This window comes from Parasteatoda tepidariorum, chromosome 7 (genome assembly GCF_043381705.1).
Source record: "Parasteatoda tepidariorum isolate YZ-2023 chromosome 7, CAS_Ptep_4.0, whole genome shotgun sequence".
Taxonomy (NCBI): domain Eukaryota; kingdom Metazoa; phylum Arthropoda; class Arachnida; order Araneae; family Theridiidae; genus Parasteatoda; species Parasteatoda tepidariorum.
Window position 1 is genome coordinate 70,364,434 of NC_092210.1, and position 19,672 is coordinate 70,384,105.

The window sequence follows — 19,672 nt, forward strand, 5'->3', positions numbered from 1 at the left end:
TCTGTAGGCTACTTGAACAATGTTTCTTTCTCTCTATCTGTGTTCTATGTCCTTTCTCCTTTGTGTGTGAATGTGATCCGCCCTATAAACGGGTTGTGGTAGCGTGACGTGGGCGACGCTGCTTCACCGCCGTGGCTTCGCCACAGGTACCCACTGGGTGACGAAAAGGGAGTTAGCAGTTCTGGCACTTTCTGTGGCCAATGGACAATACTTCCAAGTGCCCGCCATTAAAAANTATATATATATATTTTAAATAAATCAAATTGTAAAATATATCAGATATCAATAACTAGCAACTTCTGGAATGCGTGATTTTTGAAGACTTTATAATATTTTTTTAAAAAGAAAACAATCACAATATTAAGGGAAAAAATAAAATAAAAGCAAGGAGCACAAATGTCCCACTTTTCTCAGAGAATGACCAGATTCTAAGTATACTTTACTTTTGGAATGGCTTTAGAGATCATACAAGAGCAGCAATAAATATTTTTCATAAGCATAATTTCATAAGCATAAGTTTATTTAAATATACTAAAATTGTTAATAAAATAATTATGCTCAAGTATAATCACAGAATGCCGAAATCTTCGCAGATAATTTGCAAGCATCATGAGAAATGCTACAAAAAAATTTTCAAAAAACAAATTTCAAAAATAAATAGAAAATATATTGTTATAACAAACAAATGCTGCCACGTGATCAAATTATGTATTATTATAACGAAAAATATTGAGAAATTCTTTTTTGATAAATATAATAATCAAGATTGTATGTCAGTCAAACAATGTTCTCTTTTTTTCTAATTTACAACCATGCAATGATTTTATTTAAAATTTTAAGTCAAAAAAAAGTGCTCAATACCTAAAGCTTGCTCCTTACTCCCGAGACAAACTTAGCAGTTACATTAAATTAGAAATTTGTTGGGGAGAGGGGGGTTAAGTGAGTGGTGTTAATCAAAAAGGACGAAATTTAAACATTGATTTCGAGATTTTTGATCAATAATTTTCGATTTTTTTTTCTTGTTGAAGTGAAACCATACACAAGATACCCTTAGAAATTTAAAGACTGAAGTACTATTTTTGTTGATCGCAGAATCGAAACGATAAAATTTAAATTTATCAGACTAAAAAGTTTTGAGTGTTTCATGTATAACACTATATTTTTGACAAGTACCTTTAAATGGATAAAGATTTGAAATGATTTGCGCTATCGGCTGAATATTTATTTAATTATATTTAGCACAATTGGGTTTAAGTAAAAAGTTATGTTCTTTTTCATGCGCAGAAGCTTCTTAAATTTTCAGAAAACTCTTAATTGTATCTATTTAGTTTTGATCTCTTTTCATTTAGCCAAAAAACGCACTGAATGAAACATTCAACGTTCTAAGAATCTCTCACAAGTAAAATACAAAATTATATTAAATATTATTAGTACAAAACTGAACCATCTACGTACGTAAATATTTTTAGAACATTTTGAACTATTAAACGTGCCCTTTATTGTTTTTAATCTTACTCAATTCAGCTTAGGACACGGGAAAAATACTTCTGATACCCAGTAATGAAAGTTCGCCTACATAGGTAATATTTAAAATTTGCACTGCTGCCCCATAAATATTTAGTTCTGGCAACTTATATAAGGTTACATTCGCTTCAATGTGTAATGATACATCAGTATTAAGAACTGATTTGTCTAGATATAAGTGTTCAAGTTCTTCCTCTTTTGAACACTGCCTTTCCATTTGAAGGTGCAATATCGACTATCAATCTCTCCTCTGGGAAGAAAGTATATTTGCATTTGGCCAAAATCAATTTTTAAAATAACTTCCAGCTTTTCGTTAGTTTTTTTTCGCATAATGATAATTTTAAAGTCTACAAATTAACAACCACGTCATTTTCTTCATTATTTGATAAGTTCTGCTTTCCGCTTAGGGAGTAATTTATCATGCAGATTTCTTAAAAAGTTTTCAATAAGTTATAAGGTATTAATTTTTTTTAAAATTTATTAAATAAATTAATCAAATAAGGAAAAGAAATCCTAACAACAAACATGTTAACAACATATTTGTTGTTTGTTGCTTATTCCATCTAGTCTAACCAATGGGATAGATTAGCTCTTTTTGTCTGCTTATGTTGCGAAAGTTAAAAACAAGGAGTCTTTCTTAAATCTTCTTTCTTAAATTCATTAATAAAATGGAGTCAATTATATAGAACAAAGATAAATGAATTAACCTTCAGCTTCTCTCTGCTTCCAAATTGAAGGGTAACAAAATCAGAGAAGATAGAAAAATTAAAAGTACCCTGGATCTTAAAATCATCAAATAAGGAAACGTTGAGCAATTCAAATAGGGCCTTAAAATAATAGTTATAAAAAATGAAATGATATTTTCCGGTCTTCCTTATCGATCCCAACTGTGGATTTCAGCTTCTGTTTGAGTGTTCACCGAGAAAGGTTTTGTGTAGATTTTACCACAACTATTACTGATACGGAGTTGCCGAACTTCTGGAGGAAGGTGGCTGTTACATTCCTCTACTAATGCCGGGTATGTTCCATTTCCTCTAATATTTAGGTGAACAGATATATTTCTCCGAGCGAGGTTACCATTTCGAAACGTTGCGTAAGTCCTTGCAGGGGTTGTGATCTGTGTTTGGTTCATTGATCCCATGTTACGATTTCGACACCTGCGGTAACATCTCCTAAATATCTGCTTGAAGTTAAGAAGATAACTTCCGTACACTAATGGATTTACACAAGAGTTGGAAACGGCAAACATGAAGAGAGAGGACTGGATGCGAGTATCAACTTGATCGGCAGAGACTGGATCGAAAAGATACCACAAGACCATGACCACATATGGTGTCCAGCACCAGAAGAATGTGCATACAATGATAATGGTCATGCGCAGTGTTCTTGCTCTGGCTCTTTCAATGTGTGCAATGTCGGATCTCCTCAAGCAAGGTCGGCCTCTGTATCTCGACTCCTGAGACAGATCACCTAAAAGAAAAGAAACTAAAAAAGATATTATTCGACACTCTTAAAAATGTAAGAGATTATTCATATTTAAAATTTTAAACACAATACATGCTTGAAAAGTAAAAAATATTATTGTACATATATAGAAAAGCAACATTTTATTGGTAATTTGGCAACAGTGGAATTTAACATAAACTTGTTGCTTCTAATTCGTTGTTATATGAACACTGATATTAATTCATCTGAATTGAAAATTCAGCATATTCAAATTAAAACACTAGAACATTCTTTTAACAGCCCATTGTGGGCCAGGAGGTTTGTGGAGGTTCAGGGCTCCCCAATTTCGTGACTAACGGCACAATGCTTGTAATGTGGTCAGCAATGCGCACCGCAACTTTTACTTCCCAGACAAGCTGGTAGCCACCGATCTGAAACTGAGTGATGTTCAAGCCGCTGCTGGGAATCGAGCTTCAATAATCCACAATGATAGCTCATTGTTTTAATCACTGAGTTTTTTAATCACTACACTACCATACTTTCTATCTTTGTATAAACCACACAAAACTATTAAGGGGGTCAGGGATGCATTTTGTAACTTTGTTTTAAAAATGTGTGCAATAATTTGATTTTTTTTTGTAATGTTGCCTCATACAAAGGCCATGCAAATATGTTTAGAAATCTTCTATGTGTCTACTTTCAAATTATTTTAAAATTTAAAAATAATGATGTTTCTATTTTTTAATGTAACTTAAAATATTTTACTCTTATATCAACATGTTTTTGACTAATTTGAATAAAAATGTCTGTAGTTTAAATTGCCTCATTTTGTAGCTTTTTTATGTTTTTAAAAATATTATTTAAATTTCGCATTTTTCTTTAGATTATTTTGCAAAAAAAAAGATTATACAATATAATATAAAATTGTTTCCACAATTTCTCTATGACAATCTGAAGTAATAAAACTAAAATAGACACATTATAAATGCTATGCAGTAATCATTAACAGGTTTTGAGATAAATTATTCTGAAGTGGGATGTGGAGAAAGAGCTTTTAAAAGTATCAGTATTAATTAAATATACGGGAGTCTTTTACTGTACGTGAATTGAATACTTTTATAACATGATACTCTTTAATGATACTCTTTAATGAAACTCTTTAATGATACTCTTTAATGAAACTCTTTAATGGTACTCGTTAATTGTGAAAACCATTTAATATTACTCTTTAAATGAGAGAATCATTTCTGAAACTCCTCAACTTAATCAAGTTTTTAATGCTTGCTCTCTGGGGAAAAAACATTCATCAGTCCATTGTCTATTAAATAATAATGTAATAAAATGTCTTTAAAATTACTCCACGGTTTTTCATCATTTTTATACAATTAATAAAGACTGGTGTATTTTAATGATATAAAGACAAACTGGTATTGGGTTTGCCAGCTTTTTAAATTGTAGCCTTCTGCATATCGTTAAATATTTTCGACATATTGTTTCAGGTCATTTGAGAAACGATGCTTTGTTGTACCGGCATCTGTGTTAGTTTATAGAGTCAGTTTATATTAATTTTCAGACCATTAAAATAGAATGTCGAGTCGAATCAAATGAATATTTTTGGTGCCTCCAATCTTTTTCCTTTTAATCTAGGGTCTAAGTATATAAAAACTGATTGTGACACTTGTGCTGTAAATGGAAGGCACTATAGCTAGTTGCAAAGATATTGAATACTAGTTGCAAAGATATTGAATACAATATTGAAGCGAAATTCACACTATCACAATTCATATTAAAATGCTTGAGCCGCAGTGGCTCAATGGATGACCCATATTCGAATTTCATCGATGACTGGTCGATACAAATTCTGTCAACATAATATTTACATCTGGTGTCACAGAGAAAACTTGTAACCGCATGAGACAACAGATTTATTTTTGTCGCAAAAACCTGTTTTGTTATGGTAAAAATTCCGATGATACCGGTTTTCTTCATAATTTTTAAGGAAAAAACTTGTTCTTGTATGGTAAAAAACAGTTGAAACAAGGGATTTCCTTCGTAAATTTCCCGGTTTTGTACAAAAAAAAAACTCAGCTGCCGGTTTAAAATCGTAAATTTTGTGGATGTTTTCTTATGGTATCGATATTTAAAAATAAAAACTTAAAAATTCGATACAATCGCCGTAATACGCAAAAAGGGAAACAAACACTAATGGTTTAAAACCTCTGACCTCTCTCTGGCCCAAACTATTCCAGATTGCGGCTACCCGACGCTAATACTTTGAGCATCACGAATCCAAATCCGCTAAATAAGAAAAAAAGTATCCAAAGAAATAATGTTTTCGTTAGATTTCGCAACCTTTGCTTATGTCCTCTCTGCTTATTAATTAACGTAGTTATGGTTTTGCTCTCGAACTATTGTCATTGAGCTCTGAAAATCTGATCATTATATGAGCTGCTCACTGCATACCTAGACTCCATAGAAAAAAAATAGTTGAAAATGAGATAAAAAATATACATTTTTCATAAAATTCTTTTTAGAATATCTTTTTGATGTTACTCTTTACTAGACTTATTTGTTACTTATTTGTGAAATTGATTCTAAACGTATAAAAGCTAGTGAAGCTAATCGATTTGTGCAGTGAACGGATTATATTGAAGATATTAATAAGTTTTATTCTTCGCGCACTGTACATTTTAAAACATTATCAAAGTTGACTATGGCAGTACCTGTAATCAGGGATAATACTGAAGATCGATTGCTAATAATGGCGAGCTATTTCTGGCTCGTGGCTCAAAGTAGAGGAAGAAGTAACGGGAAAAAATATCATCTAACGAGACAACAACAATCTTCCCTTTATTTTAAAGGAAAACTGTTTTATCCGAATTCCCTTTTCATTTTAAACAGTCGATCAGATCTCTTCTTTTTCCTTTAAAGCATTTACAATATTCTCTTTTTCTTCTGCTAAGTTTTCAGACTCCCTTGATCGACGCAAAAGTTGATAGCTAAAATGTTTTCAGCTTAGTAATCTAGGATTTAATATGTAAATCCAATAAGTACTAAATAAAAAGGCGTTTTAAATGTCATAAAAATGTATTTTATTTCCTTTAACATAATTACAGGAATTGCTGGAACCCAATTATTGATTAATAATTTATTGGAATAGTTGATACAAAACTATTGATTTGTAAGAATGGTTAGTACAAAATCAGTGATCAATAATTTATGCAAATGGTTGATACAAAGCAATTGATCTTTAATTTATAAGAATTATTAATACCAAATTACTGATCTTTAAATTATAGGAATTGTTGATAAAAATATGGCAATTAAAAAGCGTACGATAATATAAATGAGACGAGGTTTAAAAATATTTGGAAATGCTTACCATCATTATCTCGAGATCGTTTTGATATTTCCCACAAAATACAGGAATAGCAGAAGATAATTATGACGAGAGGGACGCCATAAAGTGCAAGGAGACAAAATATGTTGTATGCCATTTTGTGGTATTTTGTGGGAAAAAAGTTGAAGCTCACGCACTGGATAAACTCTGGGTAGTCAGGATGACTCTCCAAGTGAAAGATCACACTCTGGAAAATAAAACACATCGATTGAAATGCAAATATTTCATTTATGGTTAAAATAAAATAAAAACAGTATTGAGACAATGCTGAACATGTTCTTTAAAGTAAAATTTAACACAAAAACCTAATTTTTAATTTTAAAAAATGCTGAAAATGAATCACAAGCCCATTAATTACAATCATCATACAATCACTATATGAATCAGTTATGATCGAAATCCCATATCCATAAATCCCACGTGTGATTAATTATACGAATATTCATCAAAACTATTTCGTTCGTAAATGTATGCGTGTTTCCTATGGCTTCATTAGAAAATCAACCCGTTTAAATTTGACAGTTTACAATTTATCTCCGAGGCGAACTGCCATAGCCGATAGCTGTTACTCATTTAGCACCACTCGGGTGGCGCGTGTGAATTAAGGAATTTCACGGACGCGAGTAACATTTCCTCCCTCGAAAATATCTATATTTGTCTGAAATATCTTAATAGCAAATATGAATACATCAAAATTCACATTCATAAAAAGAAAACTGTGTTAAAATATAACTAAGTCATTTCTAAAACAATGTGAACTGGATTCTAATTTTAGATTATTCAAAAGCAAGTTTGTCATTTAATATTGTTGTTGTTGCTAATTCCCATCTGGTCTGACTCCGTCAGACCAGATCAGTAAATCTGTTGACATTGATTTAATATTAGTTTGTTTAACTGAGAATTAAAAAGATTTCAATACAAAAATAAATGGCGTGGAAAGAATTTTAAACAAAGTAGCGGTGATTCAATTAAAGAGTTTCTGACAGCTTTGTGCTTGACTTGGCATAAAATATTCGAGAGACCGTCAATGAGTATTCCATAAATTTCAGAATATCTCATACTTTTCTACTCGACGTGTTTAATTAATCTATTTAATTGCTTTTTTTATTTCAAAAACTTTGATTTCTTAAAATTAAGTTTTGAATTATATTACAAGTTACTCTTCTGATATTGCATATTACGGCTGTTGGAAAAACGACACGTGTACCATTTTAATTCGCTCACATGAACTATACTTAAGACTTGAACTGAACTGAATAAATCATTGTCATTGATTCACGATAATTTTTTGTGAAAAAGTTTAAAAACTAAAAATGAAAAACTTTTCAGAACTTAGTATATTTTTCCACTCTTTTTACAAACATAAATATGTGTTTTATTTTTGATAAAATTAACGAAAAGTTCAGTTGTTGTTTAAATTTATTTAAGCGTCAACAACACAATAAAAGATCATTCAGGATATTCTAAGAAACCTGCTCCCTAAAAAAAAGATCCGTGGTTTCAATAGATATTCTGAAATATCTTTAAAAGAGAATCTTATCTTAACTGTTTCGCAATATATACCTACAGAACTTTCCTAATTCTCAGTCAAGATATCATTAGCACCCTCGTGCAGAAACTTTTACTGCCAAACGATCATTGCAGGTAGAATATTTCTTCTACAATTCGGATCTCCTAACGAACAAATAAAAATTCTCTGTCGTATATACAGGATCAACTTTCGAATGAAGTTATTTTTATTATCTTTTTAAAGGATTTATTACTTTCATATAAATATTTAATATGCAAAGGTTTTATGCTCCTGCGAGTTTCGTTAATCTGTTTCTAAATCCCAGCTTTAATATCATCAGCATCGTTAGTGGAGGAGTGGGGGTACGTGTCTCCCTCAGTATTCCAGACAAATAAAGAAGATTTTTATGAATCACCATTGATTTATATTCGTGAAAGATAAAAACGAGAAAGAGCAATGAGTAGTAGACATAAGAATTTTCTTTTCTTAGGTGCAAAATTTTGAGAGCTATTTCGACTGTGCATTTTAATTCTATCCCCCAGAAAAAATGGTCCCCTGTGATATCAGTTGCATTAAAACGTAAATCTGTTCTTAGCCTAGCATATTCGTTATATTTGATATACTAGAAATAGCAGTTCTGGTGAGTCTTTTCCAGTTTCTATAAGTTTTTATAATAATGATAGAAATTGATTGCTGACTTCGGCTGCTTTGTACTTAAAAATATTTTGCGTTAGTGTCTTGATTTCTTCAGTGTGTTGATTTTTTTAAATTTGAAAATTTTTCCTTTTTGCACAACTCGATTATTTTTAAAATCATTAAAAAAATCGAGAATATTTCTCTGAATTATGCTTGATCTAAGTTCGCGTACTTAAAGAAAATTAAAAACGAATTTTGTTAAATTTCAGTCTTGTTATTTAAAAATGCATTATTTCTTCGGTTTTATCCCTAATTTTGGGGTTAAAATAAACTGGCTTGATTTTTTTTTTTTTTTTNTTTTTTTTTTTTTTTTTTTTTTTTTTTTTTTGCAATATTATATTTTTCCTTTTCTTAAATGGTTATCTAGAAAGATAGGTAAAATTTATTAAATTCGGTCAACTGCTTCAAACGTTATGGCCAAAACGCCAAAAAATTATAATTTATTAATGACAATTTACCGATGTTCATTGGAAAAGTTTTTATGTAAACATTACGTTTATCGTTAATTTACGAGTTCTTAAGTGTCTTTAATTGTGATTTTTAACTTATAATTATTAATTTTAGTTGAAAAAAAGCTACCGTGATTCTTCTGGCTTTAATGTCATGTCTATTCTCTAATTACCTGATATTTAGTGAATTTATTAGCAATTCAAGTACTTATTATTCTGTCTATTATTTAAATATGCTAACGATTCTAAACAAAATATTACTAATCGAAATGAAAGTTAATGCTTTCATTTCAAGATCTCTGATTGACTGATCAAGTCAAATGACTGGATTTTAAATCTGAAATTTTGTTCAGCCTGCTGCTTGGGGAATGTTCTACTGTTTATTCTAGAGATTAGTTTAGTCTCGGTTTAGGATATCCGAGCCCAAAAAATTTCATTTCGAACTCGAGATGCTTAGAGCTACAGCCTGTCAGATAAAGGCCAAATTTTGTGGTCTTTGATTTCTTAACTAGGAAATATTTATTAATACCTTTTGATCACTAACTTGTATATCAAAAAGTGAAGAGAGAAATTTAGAATTGAATGTGAATGAAAAAATGCGAAGAATTGTCAAGAACAAACATTCTTTTTATACTCTGTAAGATTAACAATCAAAAACCCTCTTTTTAAACCGTTAAGATTAAAAATTTATATTTATTCTGCTTTACTTCATTTACTGCATTATGTGAGAATGTCTTTTTTCAGATTGGTAAAGACTTATAAATTAAATAAAAGTAAACATGACTTGAGTAAAGTGTAAAATTTCAAAGCAGTATTACTTCGTCTTCTTCTTAATGATATTATTATCTATAAAATTTCCTGAAAATTATTAATATTCAAATTTTTTTTTCATAATATTTTTTTAAACTTTGTCTATGATCATTTTCAGTTCATTGTTATGATAGTTATAATAAGCCTCATATTCTAAAATTTCGCTAAATTATGAGTGATTCTATTCAATTTGATTTATTGCGCATTGGGTTTTTAAGCATGCAAACTTTTGACATGCTTTTACTTTGTTGTTTATTATCATATTGCTCTGGAACTCTTTATATTGTATAATGGATCATATAACTAATGATTATTTGCTGTTATCAATATTTGAAAATAGTATAGGACTGCTATAATTACTGTTACTTTAATAAACACTGATTATATATAAAAATTACTTATTTCTTCTATATTGTATAAACTACTACAAAATTTGTTACTACTATTAAAATACGATATGGCACTAGTTTGAACTACCCCCCAATACTGTCCATATGCAATATACCCGACACTGGCCAACGCTCCCATTAATCTCTTTTTGATTATAATTACTTTAATTTCGACTATTTTTTTCAATTTGGTTTGATTTCACCATATAGAACCTCATTTCTTTCTATTATATTCAATAACATATTTTTTACCACATAAATTTCTTAATTTTTGGTGACTAAAATCAAATTTCAAAAAAAATATATGAAACAATAATTATCTTTACTTTTAATTTAAAAATATTTGAACGCAATCATAAAATTCATTTATCCAAACATAATACAATGCGAAAATTCACTTTAAATAAATATTTATCATTTTTTACTATTTTATTTAATAATAGCCGAAAGAATTTCGAATTGTACATACGTCATTTGTACTTCACGTCATTTTAAAGAATATAATTTTACATGACAAAATACAAAATTTGAGTGGAATCAGTCGAATAGTTCCTGAGAAATCGAATTTTTATAATATGACTTTTTTGAAATTCGATTTCTCAGAAACTATTAGACCGATGTAAGATAATATTCTTTAAAATAATGTAATGAATTGTATGCGTTACAATTTAAAAGTTTGTCAACTATTAAATAAAGTAATCAAAAATTATTTATTTTTATTTTTTGACTGGTGTTATCTTTGGATAAATGAACTTCATAATTGCCAGTACAAATTTTTCAGTTCGCTTATAAAGTTCTCGAGATATGGCGAAATACGCAGAATATAAAGTTAACACAAAGGGGTCCAAACTTCGGATCGCTCTCCTGACCAAACTCTTGGGATCATATTTCCTAGATTGCGGCTAGCCCCTATATTTTGGAGGTCAGAAATCCGAATCCGTCAGAAAAATTGTTTTTTTTTTTCATAGAAATTACGTTGTGTCTTATTTTGTATCTTCTTTCGTGTCTTATTTCGTATTACGTTGAGCCTTATACCGTCTGTACTAATTAATTAGCATATTTGAGGTCATGAAATATAAAGTGAGGTAAGATATGCAAATGATTAGAATTACAAAACGTTTGCGCTTGCGTGGAACGTGAACCGACGTCTTATCAACTTCTTGTAAAAGACTGTAAAGATCAGTCGATATCAGTTATGGTCTTCTGTCTGCGGTAAACGTTTAATTGGTGGTCACTATGCCTCCAAAAAAGCGGAGAGTGCCACATCAACTAGTGACGGAGTTCGCATGTGGTCACATCGTTAGTATACGTGAGGGTAGACTTTCGTATAGAAACATCGCAATCTGCTGTATAATGCCACAGCAGCAATGAGTGTTTTTAAAAAAATGAACACAAGAGAAACAAACAAGGCGAAAACTTGGCAGTGAAGCACATAATGGCTGTTTCGAAGTTTTTCGACTAATGGTTTCATCCCAGATAGGAAATGGAAATATTTAAGATTTAGATTTTTAAATTTTTTACTAGAGATGAAAATAATTCTTAATCTCTCATTTATTTATTTTCAGTTATTTTTTTATTCTTAAAACCGTTTTTCCTGAAAAACTACAAAAAATAAATAATTATTTATTTGTAATAATTTTTCTTATGTGCAATATTTAATTTATTCAAATTAATGTAAATTTGCATTTTAAAATTTTATATCATTATTAACTAAAATATTTTTGAAAGATGCATTTTGCAAAATAAAATTCATACAAAATTTACCAAAAAAGAAAACACAATAGCGAATTTCTTGTGTGTGTAAAAAACTTCAAGAATTTAAAGTGTGAGGTAAATAAAGTACTGCATTTTCTTGAATAATTAAAATAAAATATCATTTTTTAGTTTTCCTTTTTTCAAATTTAAATATTGTTAAAATTGCTAATTTTCTATCGAAGTTCGCTGTCTTAGTGACAATGAATATATTATAAAAATTGCTTTTTAAAATTTCAAAAATTACAAAAATGACTTTGAAACATGATTTTGTAGTTTGAGGACTGTTTTTTTTCCGATTGAATCCTCCTCCTCCTTCTGAGAAAATTTTTATAGGTGCCCTTGACAATGATGAATGCAAAAAAAAAAAAAAAACATTTTAACTACTTTCCTAATTTGTACTTTTTTTTTCAATGACCATTGAAAAGCATTATTATTTTTTTATTAATGTTGATTTATTTTTACGAATAACATACATTAAAGTATGAATTGTTTTAAAAATTCCATGCCGGTTAGATTGCAGACTGAGCAAATTGAAATGCATAAGATTTTTAATAAGAAGTTTTTATAGAAATAAAGTTAAAGAATTTTCTCAAAAAATGTCTTATTTTTTAAGGCTCACTTCTAAAATATTTTATTTAATTATTATTAGAAGTGATGCAAAAGATTTTAAGCCCCTTCTATTTTTTATTTTCTTTTTACATTTTTCCTCCGCCCAACCACACAAAAATAAAATGAATTATTTTTATCTCTGAAATTTCGATTTCAATAGAGTAAAAAACAAACGAGCCTATGTTTTAGATAACGAAATTAAAGCAGAACGAAACGAAATAGGTCGTTTGAATTAAAGAAAAATATTTATAAAAAAGGAATAACCTGTACACGAATCCTCTTTAAGAATAAAATGCTTTCAAAGATTGAAATAAGAAAAAGGCATTTTTTAAAAAGATCATTTCATAAACATTTTAATTCAGCATAATGAATGATTTCGTCAGAGAAGCGTAATCAAAAGAAAAACATTCTAATAAAATTAAAATAGTACTAAGTACTGTAAAATGGTTTTAAAGCAAAATAATAAAGTTTCAGATAGTTCGCAATTTTTTTTCCTTCTTTTCGGTCATCACGTTGGATAGCTTTGCACCAATCTTGTCATTTTTCACCTTTTAGTACATTTATATTTATTTTTATATTATTAAATTGTATATAGTGTGTTAAATGTAAAGCTATTACAACGTGATATACGACAATACTTGTAAGTGCTTGGAGTTATTTTTGAGAATTTTCATCAATGTTCTACGAGCGACGGCATGCTCTTTTAGTGTATCAGAAGGTGATGGGAGTCGTATTTTTCCTATATTTTGACGTCATCAGCCGAGATGAGGAAACTAACTGCGTTTCAGGGGGGGCAGCTAATCGAGCAACTTTAAATATTAACTACAAAATAACTNTGCTGTTGCTAATTCCCATCTGGTCTGACTCCGTCAGACCAGATCAATAAATTCGTTGACATTCATTTAATATTAGTTTGTTTAACTGAGAATTAAAAAGATTTCAGTGCAAAAATAAATGGCGTGGAAAGAATTTTAAACAAAGTAGCAGTGATTCAATTAAAGAGTTTCTGACAGCTTTGTGCTTGATTTGGCATAAAATATTCGAGAGACCGTCAAAGAGTATTCCATAAACTTTTGAATATCTGATACTTTTCTACTTCACGTGTTTAATTAATCTATTTAATTGCTTTTTTATTTCAAAAAACTTTGGTTACTTAAAATTAAGTTTTGATTCAAGTTACTCTTCTGATATTGCTTACAACGACTGTTGGAAAGATGACACGTGTACCATTTTAATTTCCTCACATGAACTAGACTTAAGACCTGAACTGAACTGAATAAATTATTGTCATTGATTCACGATAATTTTTTTGTGAAAAAGTTTAGTCTGAAAATGAAAAACTTTTTACAACTTAGTATGTTCTTCCACTCTTTTTACAAACATAAATATGAGTTTTATTTTTCATAAAATTAACGAAAAGTTCGGTTGTTGTTTAAATTTAATTAAGCGTCAACAAGACAATAAAAGATCATTCAAGACATTCTAAGAAGCCTGCTCACTAAAAAAAAGACCTATGATTTCAATAGATATTCTGAAATATCTTTAAAAGAGAATCTTATCTTAACTGTTTCGTAATATATACCTACAGAACTTTCTTAATTCTCAGTCAAGATATTATTAGCACCCTCATGCAGAAACTTTTATGGTCAAACGATTATTGCAGGTAAAATATTTTTTCTACAATTCGGATCTCTTAACGAACAAACAAAAATTCTCTGTCGTTTATTCAGGATCAACTTTCGAATGAAGTTATTTTTATTATCTTTTTAAAGGATTTATTACTTTCATATAAATATTTAATATGCAAAGGTTTTATGAGCCTGCGAGTTGCGTTAATCTGTTTCTAAATCCCAGCTTTAATATCATCAGCATCGTTAGTGGGGAAGGAGGGGTACGTGTTCCTTTCAATATTCCAGGCTAATAAAGAAGATTTTTATGAATCACCACTGATTTATATTCGTGAAAGATAAAAACGAGAAAGAGCAATGTGTAGTAGACATAAGAATTTTTTTTTCTTTGGTGCAAAATTTTGAGAGCTATTGTGACTGTGCATTTTAATTTTATCCCCCAGAAAAAATGGACCCTTGTGATATCGGTTGCATAAAAACGTAAATCTGTTCTTAGCCTAGCATCTTCGTTATATTTGATCTACTAGTAATAGCAGTTCTGGTGAATCTTTTCCAGTTTCTATAAGTTTTTGTAATAATGATGGAAACTTATTGTTGATTTCGGCTGCTTTGTACTTAAAAATATCTTTGCGTTAGTGTCTTTACTGTGCTGGATTTTTTTAATTTTGAAAATTTGTCCTTTTTGCACAGCTCGATTATTTTTAAAATCGTTAAAAAAAATCGAGAACATGCCTCCAAATTTATTTTGTTTAGATTAAGAATAGCTTGATAAGTTCACGTATTTAAAAAAAATCAACAACAACAAACATTATTTTTATAGTCTGTAAGATTGACAATCAAAATCTCTTTTTTTAAACAGTTAAGTTTAAAAATTTATATTTATTCCGTTCTGCTGCATTTTTTACATTATGTGAGAATGTCTTTTTTTCGAGAAGTAAAGACTTATATATTAAATAAAAATAAACATGACTTGAGTAAAGCGTAAAATTTCAGAGCAGTATTAGTTTTTATTTTTATTATTATTATTATCAATAAGATTTCCTGAAAATTATTAATATTAAAATTTTTGTTTCATAATAGTTTTTAAACTTCGTCCATGATCATTTTCGGTTCATTTTTATGATAGATATAATAAGCCTCGTATCAAATTTCGCTGAGTTATGTGTGATTCTAATCAATTTGATTTATTTCTCATTGGATTTTTCAACATACAAACTTTTGACATGCTTTAGCTTCATTGTTTTTAATCATATTGCTCTGGAACTCTTTATATTGTATTATGGATCATGTAACTAATTATTATGTGCTGTTATTAATGTTTGAAATCAGAATAAGTCTGCTATAATTATTGTTACTTTAATAAGCACTGATTATATATAAATATTACTTATTTCAACCATAGTGTATAAACTACTAAAAATTTGTTACTACTATTAAATAAATATGTGCATAAAGAAATGCAAATTGCTCACCTCTAAAATATTTTATTTAATTGTTGTTAGAAGTGATGCAAAAGATTTTAAGCCCCTTCTATTTTTTATTTTAATTCTTTTTACATTTATCCTCCACCCAATTAAACGAAAATAAAATGAATTATTTTTATCTCTGAAATTTCGATTTCAATAAAGTAAAAAACAAAAGAACCTAAGTTTTAGATAACGAAGTTGAAGCAGAACGAAATGAAATAGGTCGTTTAAATTAAAGGAAAATATTTATAAAAATGGAAATACCTGTACACGATTACTGAGTAAAATCCTTTCAAAGAATGAAATAAGAAAAAGGCATTTTTTAAAAAAATAATTTCATGAACATTTTAATTCAGCATAATGAATGATTTCTTCAAAGAAGCATAATCAAAAGAAAAACATTCTAACAAAATTAAAATAGTACTAAGTACTGTAAAATGGTTTTAAAACAAAATAATAAAGTTTCAGATAGTTCCCAATTTTTTTCCCTTCCTTTTGGTCATCACGTTGGATAGCTTTGCACCAATCTTGTCATTTTTCACCTTTTGGTACATTTATATTTATATTTATATTACTAAATTTTATATAGTGTGTTAAATGTAAAGCTATTACAACGTGATATAAGACAATACTTGATGTAAGTGCTTGGAGTTATTTTTTAGAATTTTCATTAATGTTCTACGAGCGACGGCATGCTCTTTTACTGTATCAGAAGGTGATGGGAGTCCTATTTTTCCTATATTTTGACGTCATCAGCCGAGATGGGGAAACTAACTGCGTTTCAGGGGGCGTAGCTAATCGAGCAATTTTAAATATTAACTACAAAATAACTAGTTAACCCACTGAACTTAAATTGGTGTCTATCGTCATAAAATGGTTTGAAGTTTTATATTAAAAAATTAAAAAATACAACTCAGGTTCCTCATTAATAAGATACTTTTAATCTGATTTTGTAGCTTATAAATTGAAGCTCTTCTATAATATGATTGTATTATATTGATGGAATCGACAGTATTTTTTTCAAACATTTATGATTATCTAATATACATAATTCTTTTACGTGGCTCCCAAATTTTAGCTGTATTTCTTTTCCGCCGGTGGCAACGTTTGCTTTGTTTTGTTTACGTTACTATTTCTCTTACACGACGAATTGATCAATGATGACCGCTAAAAATGTCACATGCCAAATCTAGCTGAGGTGGCTCAACATATAGCGCTTTTAAAAACGGAAACTGAAATAACCAGAGAGCATCAGCTGCGGCAATCTCATACTATTAAGCTAGGCAGAAGTGAGTAGTCTTTGTCGATAGATCTCTATTTTAGTATTTTGTCGAAAGCGCTTTTTTTCACGAATCTATATATTGCGAATTTATTTGACGATTTTTGATTTATATCACGAATTATACTATAGCACATTTCTAATAGGTTTAACGAATTACATGCCATTTATTTGAATTGAAATTTATTTCATGACTTAGTATTTTTTAAAAAGATGTACTTTTTTACAAAAGAAAAAGTTTTTATATGGATTTGAATGATTGTATTGAATTCTTAGAATTTTGTGCATTTGCAATGTACCTAAGTTAGTAGTGAGTGAAGCAAACCATATAAGATTGCGTAGCAATTTTCGGGGAATGGCGAGCGTTAGCGAGCAGGGGGCGCTGCCCACTAGTGTAAAATAAACAATTAAGCAAAGACATTTTTTAAAATAAACTTATTTCTCATATGAAAGATTTAACTATCATTAAAAGTTAAAAAAAAGTAGTTATTGTGACACAAAATCAAATATGTGCTTCGTTTTAAGAAACTTCTTCTCAGTTTAAAAGGATGAACCTCTTAAGAGAAAGTCTATCAATTTAACTGGATTTCCCTGTCTATACTTTCAAGAAAGTATATAAATTTATCAAGGCTTTTCCGTCTATACGCTCCATGGAAAATTTAATAAACGGCACTCAAATTTTTTATTCTGTCAACGTCTAAATAAGTTACAATTCACTGGGTTAAATGTTATTTATCCTTCAGATCCCTAACAAAAAAAGAATCTTCTAAGCTTTTTTTGTCAAAATTAAAATGATTGCCGAAATTTTATGTAAAGGAGTAGAAACGCGAAAATCAGTTTCCTACTTTGTGCAAAAAATGTGATAATTGTTAAAGGTAAAACGTAAAATGATTCGCTTTTGGCAATTTAAGCAATATACTACTCAATTACATTACAATTTGGCAATATTTTTTTAACAAAAAAATAAACATATATTTTTTTACAGACTCATATCCGAATTAATGGCTGACAAATAACATTCAACACAATGATTAAGAACGTGTTTAGAAGTTAATAGAATAAAGAATTTCATAGTTTCTTGAATTACATTTCCATTAGTGTGTTATGGAACATTTGTGATGCATACACTGTAAAAAAATCTATTAAATTTACGGGGAAAAAACTGTCATCATTTTATTCCAGTATAAAACCATTTATTTCACAAAAAAATACTATTATTTAATACTAGACACCTGTTTCTTTAGCAGATAAGTACTGTTATATTAACAAACTCCATTATTCTAACAAGCACAAGTTAGAGAAGGAAATTGCTAGGATGGCTGACATAATTTTTCCGTTAAATCTAAAGATTTTTTTTAAGAGTTCGTTTAATTCAAACTCATGAATGTAGTTTTACTGGAGTGTCTGAATAATAGATATTTCACCCTAACAATGACATACCGGGCAATCTGTTTAAAAAAAAATTCGATCTAAGATCTGTACTTTTATAGTTTTAGGGGCACAAGTTTATTTTTAGGGTCAGAGGCTGTAACACTGATAACTGATAATTGACCGCAATCTAGCGGTGAATTTTTTTACAAAGTAGCTTAGAACAACTTGAAAAGCAACGCTGCATTTAAAATAAACGAATTCTTTTGGTGCCTAATTTTTTTTTAAAAATATTTTACAAAGTAAAATTTTTATAAATTGTTTTGCAAACTAAAATTTTTAAAAATGAAATTAAACCACATCCGTTTTTGCTCGTTCTACCAATTTCACATTCTAGATATACTATTTCCCTTAAAAAATTATTTTTTGTGGAATGCTGTGAAATTTTATATGGACAACTGCATATTAAAAAATAGCGGAAAACGAACTTTTATTTCAAAATAACCTGGCTCATTATTTTGATTATCTTCTTCCAACCCTAATTTGACTGATTATAATGACTAGAAAGTTATTAAAGATATTTTGAAAAAAAGAAAAAGAAAAATATTTTCTTTTATGAAATTTAAAAGAGGTTCATCATTTGAGATAATGGATATATTTATTCAAGTATATTTCAAAAATTTATATTAAGTTTCTTAAATAAAATAATAACTAGAATCATAAAGGCTTGATAGATTTTTTTATAGAATTAAAGATTTCTTTATAATCAAGGAAATAATATACTATTTTTACGTTTTGATAAATCTTAAGTATTTTTGTTAATTATACGAATATTATTGTTCGAATAACATAATTAGAAATTTTAATTTTAGAGAATTTTTTTTACTTAGAAAACCAAAATTTAAGTATCGTAACTTACATTTAGTGTAATATGACGTTTAATTTCAGATTTCTTAATTTCCTACAATGAAATTTGGTAACAAAATAAATTAAAATGCTCTCTTCATAAAAAAAAACTTTATTTTAAAAAGAATTAAATAACACTTTGTTTAAATTTTTAACAAATATTTTCTTCAAAAAAGTATTAATATTGAAATATATTTTCGCTTAACATTTGCATTTCTTTATGACCAGATATTTAATCTTTATTTCAAATATAACTGACATTCAGAGAAAGTAAAATATAAAACGTCAAAATAAAATAAGGAAGCCTGTTGATTTTATTCAATAAATATTCAAAACTAATATATTTTGCAGATTTCTTGGCGAAAAGGATCGCGTCGGAAATATTTTATCAGCCAGAAAATGAAATGACGGTTTACAGTTTTATTTGTTTCACAGCT

General features: G+C 28.9%; 1 protein-coding gene across 2 annotated transcripts in view; it reads right to left on the reverse strand.

The window, feature by feature from the left end:
* Window positions 1-740: 740 nt before the first annotated feature.
* LOC107438908 (adipokinetic hormone/corazonin-related peptide receptor variant I-like) overlaps window positions 741-19,672 on the reverse strand; it is a 49,244-nt gene continuing 30,312 nt past the window's right edge. Inside the window, exons 3-4 of one of the 2 annotated variants that reach the window (XM_043044419.2) lie at window positions 6,353-6,557; window positions 741-2,994 (exon numbers count right to left, since the gene is read on the reverse strand). In XM_043044419.2, the coding sequence (XP_042900353.1) occupies window positions 2,399-2,994; window positions 6,353-6,557 (801 nt within the window). In that variant the 3' untranslated portion in view covers window positions 741-2,398. Of the gene's footprint in view, window positions 3,010-6,352; window positions 6,558-19,672 lie in introns of both variants that reach the window. The other variant, XM_043044418.2, reaches the window with a different exon arrangement.